General features: G+C 45.0%; 1 protein-coding gene across 2 annotated transcripts in view; it reads right to left on the reverse strand.

Annotated features, from left to right (window-relative positions):
* Positions 1–4,601: 4,601 nt before the first annotated feature.
* The window catches only part of sdc3 (syndecan 3), a 37,486-nt gene continuing 24,105 nt past the window's right edge, over positions 4,602–17,982 (reverse strand). The window contains exons 2-5 of one of the 2 annotated variants that reach the window (XM_086193689.1): positions 15,036–15,129; positions 12,440–13,266; positions 10,030–10,231; positions 4,602–7,446 (exon numbers count right to left, since the gene is read on the reverse strand). In XM_086193689.1, coding sequence (XP_086049815.1) covers positions 7,280–7,446; positions 10,030–10,231; positions 12,440–13,266; positions 15,036–15,129 — 1,290 coding nt within the window. In that variant the 3' untranslated portion in view covers positions 4,602–7,279. The other variant, XM_086193690.1, reaches the window with a different exon arrangement.

Consider the following 17,982-nt stretch of genomic DNA (forward strand, 5'->3'; position numbering starts at 1 on the left):
AGCTTGCACATGGGATTAGAACTCACCGCATTCACTAACTCACCTGTTCTTAACCAGGCAGAGCCAGATTGGCTCCAAATATGAAAAAATACCGATTCACGACCCCCTGCGTGGGTGGAGCCAAGAGAGTGTGAAAAGACTGTGTCCCCCCGGACATCAGGGCTCCTTCTACTCCGTCCTTAAGGTGGTTAGACTGAAGTCTCAGCGCCGACTCTGCATCTGCTCTCTGTGTGCCAGCATGAATGTTATCGGACCGGAGAAGTTGATGAGTATCCTGTTAACCTTTCCACTGAGGCACAACCGTCCTGGGCAGAGGGAGAAGCAATAATTCCTCCTCCAACACCATGTCACACACCGCAAGGGGTTCGTAACCGAGGCTGAGGTTTGTCACGTACTCGGAGGAAGGCCGGGACAAGCGGACCAGACACGCCCGAGATGTTTTGAAACCGTCCTGATTGCTAAAACCCCAAATTCCAGGAAAGATCAACGAGGAGATGAAGAGAGACCATCAGTGTTTCCGTGGAAGCCCCGTCCGACGGGGGAGGGATGAAAAGCATCACCGCTTGACGCCGCTCAGCTTCTTTCTCCATCAATGTTCTGGTTTTTAAGCCTCCGGGGAATTTAAACAAACCTGAAACAACTTCCTGCTTATTTTAGAATTGATTCTGAGGGCTCGCTTGTATGGATCGAGATCTTTTGTCTGAGGGAAGTTTTCTGCTTCTTACAGGCTGGAAATTAAAAAGGGACAGAGTCTTCGCCATCAGAGTCCCAAGGCCCTGGAAGGACCTGCCTGAGGAAATTAGACCGGATGAGTCAGAGTCTCAACTTAGCGAAAAACATTCCGAGCTGATTCTTCATTATGCCTCCATGACGGCGAAGAACCTTCAGAGCTTTATGTTTTCCAGTTGTCCTCCCAAAGCAATATCTCAGGAACGGCTCGAGGGATTTGCTTCAAATTCGGCTCAAGTGTCCGCCGGAACTCAAGGATGACTTGAAAAGATTTTGGCGTTCAAAGATAAATGTGTTCTTTGAATATATTACAAATATCCATATGGTATATAGTACAAATGTCCTCAAAGACTGGAGGATAACGTTGACGGTCAAAGGTCAATGCAGGAGTTTTAGTTGAGCCTGGTTTTTATTTTGTGCCCAGTCTACTTGTTTAACATGTTTTTGTATTTTAGTCTCAATCTCTTAATGAATGAAAAGCATCAAAAGATTATTATTATTTTTAAATCATCATTAAAGTTACATTAGCTCTCAATCCAATGAGATCATCTCCTCAGTGGCTGCAGTCATTCCTTTGTCACCCACCAGATGGGGCACTGACTGGACCTGGGGTGGTGGGGTGGGGAGGGGGGCACCAGAACCTGCCTCTGCCTTCCTCAGCTGGTGCGGCTTTTACTCGTCTGCTTCTCTCCTCCCCAACAGAGGATGTCTCGCACACAACTTCCCCTTGTAGCCTCAGCATGTAGCATATTATCCGTATCGGCCGCCCACCACAGGAGGCCAGACGCTGTTGCTGTCCTCTGTCTGCGCACTCCCCCACATCCACAGACCTCTGCCTTAGTCACTTTGATGTAAACTAAACACACATTAGGAATAATTCCTCTCCTGTGTGCTCATGAATCCCCACTGACAGTTTATCTAATAATTTCACAAATACATTTTTATGTGATGACTCAAGAACAAGAACAGCTCTCTCTCTCTCTCTCTCTCTCTCTCTCTTTCTCTCTCCCTCTCTCTCCCTGGAGGGTCTACTGAGTTCAGCGAGTGTAAATAGGCTGCTAAAAGGCTGCGATCATTTATATACACATGCAGCAGCTCTGTCAGATGCAGCGTTGAGGCAAGCAGGGCGGCGTGTAATGTCACCGGGTTGGAAGTGGTATGTAGGCCAAGCTAATGCTGGTGTGCGATAACGCCAGAGCGAGACTTGGTGTCTGCACGTGACTTCCTTTGAATGTGTGTTACTAGAATGCATTCTCGGTCCGAGCTGACTCTTTGATGCGGACAGCTGGAGAAAACTAGCCAACAAAAAATCCTGGTTGAGTCAAGGTTGAGGATCAGGAGGGGCGTGAGTCAGGCCTTTGAAGCTCGCCATGACACGCATTCACTGGGCGCTTCATTTCATTTATACGCTCCAATATGATTTGTAAACACAGTAATGTTCAGTTTATGATTGGCGCTGTCGGGGAGGGAGGCCGCCCCATTTCAATCCCTGCATAGTCAGAGAACTGGGAACCATTTCAGTAAATGAAGTCCAGTGCAACACCACCGCGACCATAAAAAAAACTTCAATGCCGTTGACAAAACCTGACGAACCCGAAGCTTTTTCTTCCCCCAGTAAATGTGTGTGAATGCTACAATGCATTACTTGATCTATTTTGCAGCATCTGTAACTCTGTGTTACAAAGGAGTGTTTTCATAAATAGTCCTTTCTAAAGCGACCTCAGTCTCAAGTCTCCACTTCAGGTCTAGAAGTACTGAAAATGGTGAGTCCAGCAGCGACCCTGGAGCACGTTGTGTTCACTGCTGCTCGAGCTTTAAACCGACCGATATCAGAGGAGTCCGAGTTCAGGTGTGAGCTAAAAAAAAAAGGAAAAAAAGATGATAATCAGACTGCATCTGCTTGGATGGGCTGAAGGGAAACGAGCGTGAAAAACAAAACAAAACAAACCCTCTCAGTTGAATTAAGTCAAAATAAACAGTTTGGCAAATTGGCTTGAAGGGAAAACCACATTGAGGTGATTCAGTGACAACAATATCCTGGATACTGAATGAAAATTTGGGAGGCTTTTTTTTTTTTTTTTCATCAGACTTTTTGAACTTGCTAGAAATTTCCCTGCAAATTCATATTGGCAGGGAACGTCAGTGCGTTCATCTCCATCGTAGCGAGGTGGTGGCAGCATCTGGCAGAACAATGTCTTTATACCTGAGTGAATGAAGATAATGCAGGCGAAACAAGTGTAATTAATTAGAGCTGCTGAAACTGTATCTTGGCATTTCATGGCTTTTTTTTTTTTGCAGTAAGGGTATAACTGGTGACAGCAGAGTCTCCAGAGACGTGCAAGGAATCGTCGATGTAACATCTAAAAGCTCAAATGTCAAAACAATAAAAACGAAAAACATCAACAAACTGGCTAGAAAATCCGAATATGACCCACAGATCAAAATTCCAGAGAAAAGGCGAACCCCCAATTAAGGGGTTCATTAACTAACCTCGTTATACAGACATGGAAACACTGCAAAAGCATGTTAAAATAGTGGATACGTGGAGGCACGACATTGAAAATATGAAAAAATAATTCTCTTCACGAGGAGGATTTGTTGGTTTTATTATGAAAAGGAATGGAACATCTCTGACGCCGATCACAGCGACTGAATCAAAAGTGCCAAAAAACTCCAACTTGAGACGAATCGGGATCTTCTCACCGACCTTCTCGCGGTGACTTCGCACGTTCTAAACGCAGCTCACGAGCTCCGTCTGAAGGCGGCGTAAAACCAGCCACCGGAAGTTTAGTCACGGTAATGTGTCAACGCGGCAATTGGGAAATAATGAGACTGTTGTTTTGGCTTATTAGACCAAACAACTGGTGAGACAAGTCAATCTAAAAACTGGATTTTAATTAAAAGTTAGATTAACGTGAAATCTAAGGGCATATTAAATGATAATGGATGTGCAGTGAGGGAACGTCCCTGTTTGTATACTCAGACAACACAATCTTCATTAACGGAACAGCAGGTCTCTAGGTCGTCTTCAGGGTCACTGCCTCCACACGCAGCTGCATGCTTGATAAGGTCCCTCCTCCTCCTCTCAAGAGAAACCATCTCAATGTCCCCCAGACTAAGATATCCGCCGTCTCCACTGGCCGGCTTGGCGTGTATTTACATAATACCGTGTCTTACTGATAGGGACGTTTGGATTAAACACCTCCACGCTGGGGAGTGTCCTTCACTACTGGTTTCACACGAGACACGTGAGCTACGTTCACCACACAAAGCCTTTGTGCTCGATTCTAATTGTCTTTCAAATTTGATTCTTTTTTTGTGTGTGTGTGTGTGTGTGTGTGTGTGTGTGTGTGTGCGTGTGTGTGTGTAACTTGGTACCACATATGAAATTGGTCCACATCTGACTTAAAAACATCAGATTCCAGCTGTCCACAAACAAAAAGAGATCTGAACAAAACAAAACAAAAAAAAAGAAAAGAAAAAAAGAAGCAGCAGCAGCAGCTTTTGGTGTCATTAAATAATTAAATAATTTCTTTGTCTTTGCTTCGGCATCTGCAGAAGAGTTACAGTCATTTCTACACCTGAATCATTTTAAAACACACATTTCAAAATAACCCATTGTCAATTAGCGCTCGTGTATTTGGGCCTGACATCAACGTCCGACATAAAACTACACAAAAAAACATAAAAGGAAGCTGAATTTTCATGATTTGCAGATGTTAACGTCATGATGTTAGATTTCGGTTCATCAGCAACGCCACTTCCTTCCTTCATTCAAAGAAATATCAACATTTTCATGATATTGTCAACTAGCAGGGAATAATTTAAAAAAAACAAAACAAAAACAAAAACAACAACAACGAGAGGACAGATTTACCCAATCAGGTTTTTGTTTTATTTGGAACAGAGAGGCAGATTAGTGACAGGGCGGTGGCGTGGAGGATCTGCCTCCTCTCGCTCACTCAGCCAATGACAGAAACTCAGCCTTAAAAAAATGCAAATGTATAAAAACAGGAATGGGAACAGCAAACATAGAGAAGTGTAGCCTCCACCGGGCTTCACACACACACACACACACACACACGCGCGCACACACACACACACACACACGCATGTACAAATTCACTCTCTCTTACACACATACACGCAAACGTCTTATTTGGCTACGCAGGCTTGGATGGGTACAAACACACATGTTTACACTTTGACAGTCACTTTAGAAAAGACAGTACGTGTTAAGATCATTCCTGCCTGTGAGAAAGTGGCGTGTTGTCTGTCCGTCTGTCCTGTGGCAGCAAGACGGACATGCAGACAGTGGAAAGACACAGTCAGAGTGTGTGAAAGCCACTGAGAGGGGTCGGACGCCCCACATTCAGCAGTGAAGAGGCTAAACACTCACAGACACACACACACACACACACACACACACGTCGACAGTCAGTGCGCACAAGAGTCTGCTGTGAAATACCAAGGTGAAACACTCACACACACAGGTGGCGGATTTAAATGAGGCGTCGACACATTCTCACACCGGCGAGGGGGCAGGCAACGGACACACACACACACACACACACACACACACACACTTTGGAGTGGAAGAGGCGTGTTACCTGTCTGTGGAAGAGCGTGAGAACTGCTGGAGGAGGTAAACACACACTCGACCACAGTACATTCCAACTTTAACTCACCCCTCTTTTTCACTCTGTCACACACGCACACACACACACGCACATTAACACACACCCAGACTAGTATAATTTTGACTCCCATGCATTTTTGTTCTACAGTACTGAGTATAATAGAAGCTACTAGCCCAGTCGCACTGGTGTGGTTATTGTTACAATCTCTTAGATAGAAGCACAGCTATCTCCTCACAATCCCCTTCCCCAAAAAAACAACCCCCCATCCCTCATCCCACCCCAAGAAAGAGTCTCACAGCAGGTGGAGGTCGAACCCACAGGCAGTAAATGTCCATAACTGAAGCTTTAATGGCCACAGTTACGATATTCTGGATTAGAGCGGCGGGATCAACATCCAACATGAGAGTCAGACTCTTTTAATGAAGCCCCTCACTCTTCCCAGAGGCCCCTCCTGACCCAAACAGAGAGCCAATGGTGGAAGAAAAAGAAAGTGAGGCATGCACAAAAAAAAAAGGGTGGGTGGCGGTGGTGGTGGTGGTGGTGGTGGGGTGGGGGGGGCATCGGATGGCGTGATGACACGCAGTTGTGCTTTTACACAAATAGACAAAACCTTAAACCACCCGGCAACTGATCGATAACCAATCAATGAGGCCCCTGATCTCGCTCCTATCACAAGTGATCACAATGATGATGATGGCGACGGGTTTGGTATGTTAACTGAAAGATGTAGCAAGTCTGCGTGTGGTGGCTCATTGTCTGCACGTGTGCATATGCGTGTGTGTGTGTGTGAGTGTGTGTGTGTGTGGTTGACGAGAGCACAGCTCATCTAAAGTGATGTGATGAATAAAAACTCTTCATGGTCATGCAGATGGTTAGTGATGCCAGAAAGGATACGCTGATATTTACATATAGACTTTTTCTTTTTTTAAACTGCTAAATACACATCCTCCTGTTTAAGAAGTATCATCATTATTATTATTATTACGTTTTTATTATTATCATTATCATTATTATTCACCATCCAGCCCAAAACACTGATATATTATTGATTATTATTACTATCCGTAACTAGTCTTTGTACAGCTTACAGGAGCAGATGGGCCGCCAGCTCGGCGCGTTTCCACAGCGGTGTTGTTTGAGCACCGTTTTCTGGTTGGCCGAGCACCGAGGGTGAGGTCAGAGCCACTGTCAAACACATATGTGTGTGTGTGAGTAAGTATATATGTGTGTGTGTGTGTGACTTTGTGTGTTTGTGTATATGTGTGTGTGACTTTGTGTGGTTGTATGAATGTGTGTCTTTGAGCACCGAAAGGACGGAAGGCACAAAAAAAGACCTTTCCTCTCACCTTTGACCCCAAACTCTGTGCGACCAACCAGATTCTGTGTGTGGTATTTTTTTAGTGTTGGGGGGGGGTGAGGGGCCGAGAGGAGCCCATCACGCTTTTGTGTGTTGGCTCCGCCCCTCTCCTCTTCCTTTTAGCCATTTTAATCGCTCCATAAAAACAGAAGAGGAACTTTTTGTGCTGGAAAACACATTAAGAGCTTGTGTTTCGTATTGATTTGTTTCTTTTTTTCATACAAAATAATCATATCACATACAGAACAAGAGAATCTGTAATTAATAACAACATTTACTTTAAAAACATCTTGTGTGTATGTGTTATTTTTTCAGCATATACTGTTTTTTTTAATCTTTTTTTGTCCTCTTTTTCCATTTTCATTGAAAAGAAAGTTCCAAGTCCGCAGAGAGAAAGGCGCTCTCAAGTGTTTTGGAGAGTAGAGAGGGATGAGGAGAGGCGAGCTGATGAGGGAATGAGGAGGAAGAGGAGGAGGAAGGGGCTCCAAGTATCTTTCTCACTCTCGCTCTTTCTCTCTCTCTCAGGGTGCGGTGTCTCTCTGGCGTACGAGTGTTATGCGTAAAATTCCTCCTGCTTGTCTGGTTTCTGGTAGGTGACAGTCGCCTGTTTGGGTTCCTCCAGCGTGTAGCTGCCCTCGTCCTTCTTCTTCATCCGGTACACCAGCAGCATCACCAGGAAGGCGGCGAACAAGGCGCCCACCACGCCTCCCACTATCACAGCTGGAGGGAAAAAAAAAAAAACACAGACGAAAGTGGCGTCCTTAACAATGCTTATTTTAACGCAGTCATCAGAAAACTACAAATACACAAAGAAAAAAAAACTAAAAGCCACGTTTACTTCCTGCAGCAGACTACAGCACCACAAACACTCGGAGCGCACAGCGGCCACAGCGGGGGCATCACGCTGTAGCTGTTAAGTGAAGACTGATGAGCCTGGATGTTCAGGCATACGTTCCGTGTTGCCAGCAGCTTTGTGCTAAATCACAGCCCTGCAGTGCCACATAGAAGCTCAGCCCGATGGGGTCGGTGAAACCAAGCACAGCAGCTTCCCCCTCAACACACACCGCTAATGAACCACAACATGCAACAGATTAATGTGTGGTTATCAAACGGGGAAGAAACGTTCCCTTGTTAAAATAAGCGGTATTGATGCCAAAACAAAGAACGGACTCTTTGTTATTGCGAACACTTTTTTGTCCTTTCGCTCTGTGGGAGGTGTTTACTTTGTTTGCTCCACTACTGGCAGTACCACAAGCTGGGGTTTCTGGGAGAACATCACTTCACCAGGTAGCATCACTGCAGAGGCATTTAACCTCCTTGACTTTTCATACCATTCCTTGTACATAAACCTTACAAAACAAGAAAAAAGTTCGGGCTTTAGGTAACACTGCAGAAGTGCATTTGGCTCGGAGCGTACCTGAGTGTATCTCTGATTTTACTGAGGAAGACAATCATGGTTAATGCAACCTCTGGAGTTTCTAATTAAATGGGGTGTGATAAACTGCCTTCACTTGATTCTATAACGTGCGGTCTTTTTTTAGCCACGCTTTTGTCGATTCGACATTCACGTCGGCGAGTAACTTTTTGGGTTCCTCGACTTTACCGCTCAGGTCAAAGCTGTTACTTATACAATCCTTTTTTTTTTTTTTTTTTAGATTAATGTGGTGAAGGTTTAATTAGGAACTCTAAATTTCTCATAGGTGTCAAAAGGAGCAGGGATGGTTGTCTGTCTCGATGCCAGCCCTGTCCAGGATGTGCCAACATCAAAATGTTATTTTGACGTAAGCATTTACTTCAAATTACTTTCTTACTTTTAAAAAAATGCTTCAAGGAGCTACTTAATGCACTAAATTGATCCTTTAAGGGATAATTAGAAAGCCCTTGAACAAAGTGGGTCTGTCTTGTCTTGCAATATCGGTTTTTTCCTCAGGAGGTGATAGTGCGTCACTGTGGCATGATGCATAAAACCTGGAGTGGTACGTAACCATCTCACTCCTGAGGCAACACCAGGGGAAAGAGCCCCAGATAACCATTTCATTGTTTCTTTGTAGCCAATAAGCTAGTGCTTCATATTTCACACAGCAGGGGGATGAATAGCTCTGGAGAGTGACTTCACCAGTGCAGGCACAGAGCTCTGACACAGCCACAGGGACTCTCCAGCTCCACAGTGACTGGCGTAGAGCTGTGGAACTTGGGATAGCAACAGTGTCACCTCTTGTGGAACAGAGCGGTATCACAGGTATGATCCAAACCTAGCTTAGTGAGGATAAAAATTTCAAATTGCGCCTTTACTAAACAACAAAAATCTGTTATTGCCCTATTATTTTTGCCTCTTCCTCAATTATTTCCCCCAACTGTTCATCAGCAATTCTGCCTGTTGAGCTTTCCACCGCGTAGCGCGTGGGAGGATCACGGTATTCCCCCAGTTACCCTCCTCCCTGAGCAGGCGCCCCGGCCCAGAGGACGCCCGAGTGCAGTGACCGCGACACGTACGCTCACCTGACTTCCCTCTCCAGACACGGCTTATCGGATGCCAAATTAAACAGGTAGGAAGGTGGATAAACAACAGAGCGCTGCACTGATGGAGAGTCCTCTGACAAAGATTCTAAATCCAAAAGTCTCTTGAATCAGTGTGAAAAGTCAAAGAAGGTAAATACCTGGTTGTTCTTTTCCACGTTGCTACAGACTAAAGTGAGTAAAGTGACTGTATACAAACAGTACTATGCAGGAATGTACAAGCCTGAAGTGCTTTTATAATTGGCTTCTATCACACAGAGTCTAGTCTAAAGTCTGTTGCCTCCTGCTCTTTACCGATGACCAGGAAATCAGCAAAAACCAGGGCCAGCAGTCCACCAATCAGAACGGCTGAAGGAGAGACAGAGAGCCGGTCAGGTCAGACAGGTCAGCCGCTCCTTCACTTTCTAAAACAGCTCTTTGGGATGATGATGATGGGGTACTTGAGAAGAAATTGGATTTAACCAGAGGGAGGATGGTGAGAAAAAGGGGAGGAAGGAGGGGTTGGATAACCCAGGAGGAGGATTGCTTGATCTTGACAGGTCAAACGGGGCTAAGTAGCACATTCACTTATCGTGACTGCACTATGTGACGGCAGGGTAAAGCCAGTTTATCTATACAGCCCCAGAAAGCAGCAAGAGAATACAAGAGGCAACGGGGAGGTGTAATCTGTTGATCTAAGACGTGATTAGCAAGAAAGAGTGACAGAGAGATGGATGACCAACATTTACATGCGACAAAACATGAAAAAACTTGACTAATATTGATTTTATTGATCATGAGTCCTACCTATCAAGACCTCTTTTCTCTCCAGGATGTTCTTCTGTGGCAGCTGGGCGGCAGAGCTTCCTCCATCCACTGTGTTGCCGATCAGATCAGGATCCACCGGAGAGATACCTCGACCCAGATCGTTGCTCTGGTCCTCTCGGATTTCAAAATCTCCACTCGGTCCTACAGCGCCCAACTCGTTGTTTCCCTCCTCTGCCCGGGCCTGAGAGCAGAGAGAGAGCGTCAGCCTAACGACGGGAAATATACATTTGCTGTAATCACGTTTCTTCAACAGTCTCAACACTGAAACGTAGCCAAACCAACAAAAACTTTCCATGGCACATGTTTGAATCCGAAACAATGAGCCTCTATGTTCTGATTGGTGGAAAGTTAAATATTGTCCAACACATGCATACACACACACACTTCATGAAATCTGGCTGCTTCAGTACAATGTGGAAAACTAGACTAGCCTAAATGCACAGGGTTTTAATGCAGAGCTTCAGCGAATAAACAGAAGCTGACTCGTGTCTATAAATACGTCCGTTGTTAAAGAGGTGGTTAAGAAATTGGGCTGGAGATCAAACCACAATACGTAACTGGTACCAACCAAAATTGGAGTTAAAAAGCGGGATAAATCTCTGGTCATAGTTTAGTTTATTTTTCCTAATCAAATCAGAACTTTCCCACCAAACAACAGTCTTGTTCGCCTGCTTACATTCTTACATTTGAAGGATTCTTTTTTTATATCTCTCTGATTCAATGTCAGCAAAAGGCTGGAGGCATTATGTCAGTCCATCTGAAGGCCCCTTTTCTTCTGGGTGGCACAACATCTCTGCAACACCTTGCAAGGGATTTCTTCAAATAAACACCTGCTGGGACTCGAGGATGAACTGGTGGTCAAAGGTCAAGCTCACACTTTGTGGAGATGAACTACCAGTATTTTAATTTCTTTTTTTCTTAAAAAAAAAAATCCTATGAAAAGGCTGTGTCAACTCTGTTTTGATCCTGCTGTCTGGTTGCAGTTAAATCTCGCTCCCCTCTAGAGCTCCATTGTCCAAAAAACTATTAAAACGCCATCAATGAGCCACAGTTACACTGGCTGATCTTTTATCATCAGGCTGAATGTGGGCAAGGCACTGCAATTTATTTAGAGTCAATCCCACATACACCACCCTGCTGTTGTAAAATCTCACTAATGCTTCAAACGTGTATTAATTTGTGGATGAAATTCACCACTAAAAAAAATGCACTGCTGAGCTGCTTTTGCCAGAACTGCAGTGCCCAGTCGGTTTAGGTAATTACAGAGCCTTTTCAAAAAAATGAAACTATAAATTTGAGGTTGGTTTTAAGTAGAGGAGACAGACTTGGATTTGTTGAAAAAGGTGAAATACACACATGAAGTGAAACTACATGCAGACAATTTCAGTGGAAAGACACGAGCGAATGTGTAACGCAAGATTTTACAAGTGCAAACATGCCAGTCAACAATATTTCACCTTGAGTGAAAAACGATTCTTATCTAGGAAGATCTACCACACGAAAAGAAACTAAGGAAAATAACCTGTTGAGTGAGTGACAGCTAACGACGCTTTGATGACAGGAAGCATCCAAACAAAGACGATATGACTCGTAACTTATCTGCATTTGATCTCCAACAACTCCAAATTTGCTGTTGGCTGGTGAAAAGAATATTTCAATATTTTGCAACACGCTGATTTACTTTCTTTTTGCAAGTGAGTGACAGCTACAGCGGGTAACTTTACGTGTTTAACTTCCTACAGTGACTCAACTTATCTTGCGAATTTTGTTGTGTAATTACATTATCCCTGATGCTCCCAACAATGTACAAATTCATAGAATCCTGTGATTCTATTTTGGGTGAAGTTACACTTCATTCTGACTGTTGAATTTGCCACATAACTTCGGCTTCATGAGCTGTGAAACTCATCTAACGGTAAGTGAGTCAGTGTTACGTTAGTTACACACGGCCATGTTGTTAGAGTGAAATAGAACTGCGGTGAAATAGGTGGTGTGATACATCAGAGTCAAGATGACAGCGCCCTCAGGAAGAGCCAAAGAACGGACTCCTCCAGCTCCTCCAGCTCCAGAATTCATCAACCATGACTCATATTTCAGGGGAACTGAGGAGCACTTGCCTCCTCTAAAAGCCTACTTAGAGGCATGTAGAGTGAGCTCAGGGTCCGGGTCCTGACTTAGACAGCTTCATATCCGGACCGGCATCTATAACTGCTAAACTATTGAGAATTATTACAGGATAATGGAGTGTTTCTATTTACACCGGCGCAGCTTTTCTAGCCTCTATATCACTGGCTGTATGTCAACTGCATGCTTCGTAAACATGCATCTTAGGGTTTTTGACCTTTTAAATGTGACTCATTATTCTGTTAACTCAAGTTCTGAAGCCCACCTGTGTTGTTGTGGGCTGCTGTGGACGTGTGGTCCTTTCTGTTGGCACCATCGGAGCAGCTGTCGTCATGGGAACCCTGGGCCTGAACGGGAACCTTGTCCTGACTGTAGTGGTAGTGGTGACGGCGGCAGTAGTAGTAGTGGTGGTGGTGGGTGCAGCCGTTGTGGAATCTGTGGTGGTCCAGGCTGTGCTGTATGTCTCGTCCTCGGTGGTGGTTTCTATGTCGAAGCCTGGGAAATACGATGTGGGCTCAGGTGGCAAGTAGACGTCCTCCTCTTCTTCTGTGGTGCTCACGTCATCCGAACCAGCAGTGGGCGCTGCACTTTCTTCAGGGAGGACGGTCTGGTTGGTTGTCACCACAGGACCTGCAGCAGGGGACCTTGGGGGGGCTGTGGTCTGGGCAGCAGCAGCAGCCCTGATTCGCTCCAGCTCTCGCTCTCTTTCGCGCTCTCTCTGTCTCTCTTTCTCTCGTTCTCTCTCTCTTTCCCTCTCTCGCTCACGCTCCTTCTCCCTCTCTCTCTCCATCTCGCGGACCCTCTCCCTCTCTCTTTCCCGCTCTCTTTCCCTCTCCATCTGCCTCTCCAGCTCTCTTTCTCTCTCTCGTTCTTTCTCTTTCTCCAGCTCTTTCTCTCTTTCCCAGAATGCACCACTCTCTTCATCCGCCTCTGTGGGTAGCGGGGTGGTTGTGGGGTCTGGGTTGGGGCTTGGCTCTGCTGCAGGTGAGGCGGAGGGGGCGGGGCCTGTGGCCTGGGTGGTGGAGAGGAGGAGGGGCTCTTCTGTGGTGAAGAACACGCCCACAGATGTCGGCCTCATGCTGATCTCAGGAACTGAAGAGGAGAGGAAATGATTTAAATATAACTTGATTGAACCACACCCAACCCTGATGTCATGGAAACATGCGAAATGACCGTGACCTTGTAAAACCACATTAAGCGATGCTGGTGCATGTAAATCAAGCAGGATTCTTTGCTGTGGCGGGCTCAACATCAAGCATCCGGACGATTTTACCGTTGTTAAAACTCAAGACAGATTCTGTCCACCAGGAAACATCCTCTACGTGTGTGCAGTATTGATCCTTTTGCTGCTTCATTTTGGGAAAACTGCAAAAGCCGGAGAGTAGGTCGAGCTCCAATAAAACCCCAAGATCCCTCATTTCCCATTATTCATCTTAGCATCTTTTCTGTTTGATCCTCCCTGGGTGGCAGCGCACATCTTTCAAACACATCTTGGAGTCCAATCCCGAGCTAATATAACCCTGATGACATCACTGCGGTTCTTCTCCAAGACTTGACATTATACAGCTGTCCCCACACGGCTGAACACGACTACCTGAGATAATGAAGTGACCTTTATGTAAGAAATCCATGGAGCGCTCCTTTAAGAACTCTCTGTCGCCTCTAACTAACTATCTCTCTGATCGCTCGTTTTAACTGTCAGTGTAGTCGGTCACACAGCCCAGACGTGTTTATTTCATCAAGACTTCGTCATCGCAAAATACTTAATTGATCAGCATCTCAGTGTGGCAATCAGAGTCACAATCAAAGAGCCTTGTTTCCGCTCATATAACAGCCTGACAACAGAAACAGACGGATATGCAAATGAAAGCAACAACAACCTTCAGCCGTATTAAACCGTGGAGAGCGGAAGAAGAGGTTTATCCAACTGAGGCCCGGGAGAAAGAGAACAGGGGAGCAGAGAAGGGAAGAGAAGAGAAAAGAAGAGAAGAGAAGAGAAGAGTAGAGGAGAGAAGAGAAGGAATGATTAATTTTCCCCTTAAATCTCATAATTGTATTATTCCACCTTTCATTTTCTTACAGCACTGAAGGTCCCTTGGTTGAAAGAGAAACAAATTGAATTCACGGGCACAAAGACATGAAGGATGAAAGAGGAGCAGGAGAGGATATCGAAATATGGACTTCAACAATGCTTCTTCTGTCAAACGCAGCAAAACGCGCTGTTAAAAACGAGCCTTTCCTTTTGGAATCAGACAGATCCATATCATGGCTGGAGATAAAAGCAATTTGCTAGGTTGCTGTTACAACCACAGGGGGTGCCTCTGCTGCAACAGCGGCTCTGAATTGCAATTTATTTTGCCACTAGGCTAGGAGCCTGAAGCAAGGGCAGCCCCATGCTTAGTAAGGAGAGCCCAGATGAAGCTTCAAGATCAGAACATCAGCTTGAATTACACCGATTGTGATTTACGTTAAGGAGGTAATTCCTTCACATGCCAGACAGCCAGCTCACTCAAAAGCAGACACACTCTCAGGGATAGGTGCTGCCTGTGTGTATGTGATGGTCTAATCTGTGTGGACAGTAATCTGATTAGAGTAAATAAGATCTGGGTGAATCAGGCCTGGGTTGCTGCTTGTTTGCACGAGTGTGTCTGTGTTTAAAGGTGTTTTTAATATATCTGTACCTCGTCGTGCCGAATGGTTTTATTGTGTGTGTCTTGTTGGTGCGTGTTCAGGCTGGTGCAGCGGAGCAGCAGGGGAGGAGGGGTGTCTGGGGTCCACGGGGGTCAGCAGATTGAAACACAGCAGCTGTCGGGTTTTAAAGAACCAGGGCGTGCCCTCAGATACACTGAAAACACACTTACAACCAGAGCCCGAGCCTGAGTAGAGGTCCTCGTCATCGTAGAACTCATCTCTCGTTGAGCCTTCGTCATCGATGGACGGCGACCACGTCTGTCCCTGCGTGAGAGACAAGAGGAGGGGGATCCAGATGATTAGAGTTATTCATCCATTTGCCATTTGATTGGAAAGACAAACCACTTTGGCAGATTACATACACACACACACACACACAGGCATGCAGACTGTCTGGGAGGAGGTGCAGGCAGAGAGGAAGCATTATGGTGGACAGGGTAACATCTGTCTGTCTGAGACTCGATGGAGAAGCATAGTTAATGAGCTGATCTAAAGCTGGGATTTTAGCAGTGGAACATCAAAGCCTTTCAGGAGAAGAGTTTGGTTTAGTCACTGCGCACACGTCAAACAAACCCCGCTCAGTCTGTAAAGCGGAGCAGCAGAGAGAACTTTTGAACTCTTAACAGTTGTTTAAATATTTGAATAATTTGTAAATACTTTCAAGTCAATTCATTGTTTAATCTTTAAAACACGTGGAACTAGAGACATAATGTACTTTTCACACTCCAAATGGGAAGGGTGATGTCTTCAAACTCATAATTTTTGTCCGAGCAAAGTGAAACAACGTAATTAGGCTGATGTGTAAGTAAAACACAGCAGACTGACAACAGTGAATCAATGACTTAATTGTTTTAGCAGCTGCCAACATATCAGAAGCACCGTGATGTAAAAGCTAATGCTAACATGCTAAGATGGTGATGCTGTGGTTAAAAATGTTGTTAACTGCTGCCGTCTTCTTAAGCCCGTTTCAAACAGACGGTTCATACCAAGAACACTGGGCCTCCGAGGTGCATGGAGACTGACTGTGTTACGCAGTTTCAAAAAATAAATTTTGACATTCTAATATTTTTATCCATGTCCATTTAAACATGGACATGGATGCAGAATCTCTGTGTAAAACTGACTAAACTCTCGTGTGTTTGTATGCTAACACTTGATAACCTGCAGCTCAGGCTCGGAGGAATGTCAGGACTCTTGCAGGCATTTTGCTGTGAATCTAATTATAGTGCTCAGTCCTGTGGATGCCCAACAATCACAGCTGCCCGAGCAACAGTCCAGAACCCAACGATGTACATCTGAGTTTTCCCACTGTGCAATAAAGGCTCTCAGCCTGTAAAAACCTGACACAGCATCCTCCTGATCATCATTCCACCTTAATCCGGACCAATTCCATGAACGAGGGGAAAGCAAGAGTACACCTGGCGACCCCTGTCAGGGTCGGGTACGAGGGCTTATTGGTTGATGGTTCAAGGGTCTAAACCTCTGAAGCGAATGACCTGCAGTCTCTTTGCTACTGATCCCTCCTCTCCGTTCATTCATCTCTCTTTCTCTTGGCCTCAATCCCACATCCCTGCGATGTTTAAACACACACTTTAGCACTCAGAGGCTTTTCCTGTTACACGGGGTCAAAAGCCTGTGCTGCAGTGCAACGGTGTATTTCTAACTACAGTGCTCATGGATGAACATCCACAAGGGGTTGGAAAAAATGGAGGAAAAATCAAATTGTGTTTGATTTGACTGGACAGCACTCACTCACAGGCACTTGCAGTATATTTCATGGAGAAATATCCAGACTAAATTAATTCACATCGAACACAGAATGCAGTATTTGGAATAAATTTTTTTTTTTTAATACTGATTTTAACCAATATTTTTGTTTGCCTGTATTATAGCGGGCAGCACGGCGGTGCAGTGGTCAGCGCTGTCTCCTCACAGCAAGAAGGTTCCGGGTTTGAGCCCTGTGTGTGGAGTCTGCATGTTCTCCCTGTTCCTGTGGGGGTTCTCTCTGGTACTCCGGCTTCCTCCCACAGTCCAAAGACATCAAGAGGGGACCAGGTTAATCCAGACTCTAAATTGACCGTAGGTGTGACTGTGAGTGTGAATGGTTGTCTGTCTCTATGTGTTGGCCCTGCGATGGACTGGCACCCCGTCCAGGGTGAACCCCACCTCTCACCTGAAGGCTTCTGGGATAGGCTCCAACCACAACCACTACATTTACACAAATTGTGGGACAGAAAATACTGTTTCTTCAAAAGGCTGCTTACACGTTAAAGCATCACTGACAGCGTCTCAACAGTATAACAGTTATGGGCCTTTTTTATTTTGGGACGCTGAAGCTACATTTGTAATGTTTTGCCTACTTTGCTCAAACTAATATCAGGTTCTAAAGTTTATCCTGTAAACTGCATTTGCTAATTTACACATCAAGTTGGTACGGAGCAACTTGATGCTAATTGTTCCAGAAAAACAGAGACTCTTTATTGCACTTCATTCATGTTACAGCTGAGACTTAAGTGTTTTCAGTTAAGTACAATTCAAAAAGGAGAACCCTCACAATGAGTGGAGTATTTATACAAAGTGGTTATTATATTTTTACAAGAGTCTGACTCTCTTTTGATTATTATCTTCTCTGTCTCTATGTCTCTACATAGATAAAGATATATAAATATACATATAGACAGACAGATAGATATAAAACCCCAAAACAACCCCCTAAAAAGGGCTCTGTTTTGCTGCAGGTCCTGGAAAACAGTTGAAAATGTGACCAAAGCAAACTTATCTCCTCAATTATCTAAATCCCATCCTGGGGGCCCGCAGAGCGGTCTCTTTGCTAGCTTGTGTGATGCTAATTGTACACACATGAAACAGAAGCTCCTCCCCAGCTCCAAACACAGGAAACACGATGCCTTTAAAAGCCAATAAAAGCATAATGGAATCTAGAAACCTGAGCAGGGCAGCCCATCAGATCTGAGCATGAGGTGGAACGCTGTATGCACCTACGGAAATGAAACTGACATGGAGTTGTTTGGAGGCTCAACACAGCGTCCCAGGCTGAAGGCCTGGAAGTGTGTACTTCACGCTTTGAGTGAAAAGTGTGTGTGTGTGTGTGTGTGTGTG

This window comes from Aulostomus chinensis, chromosome 22 (genome assembly GCF_037954235.1).
Source record: "Aulostomus chinensis isolate RoL2024-O1b breed Wild chromosome 22, RoL_Achi_v1.0, whole genome shotgun sequence".
NCBI classification, from domain to species: Eukaryota; Metazoa; Chordata; class Actinopteri; order Syngnathiformes; family Aulostomidae; genus Aulostomus; species Aulostomus chinensis.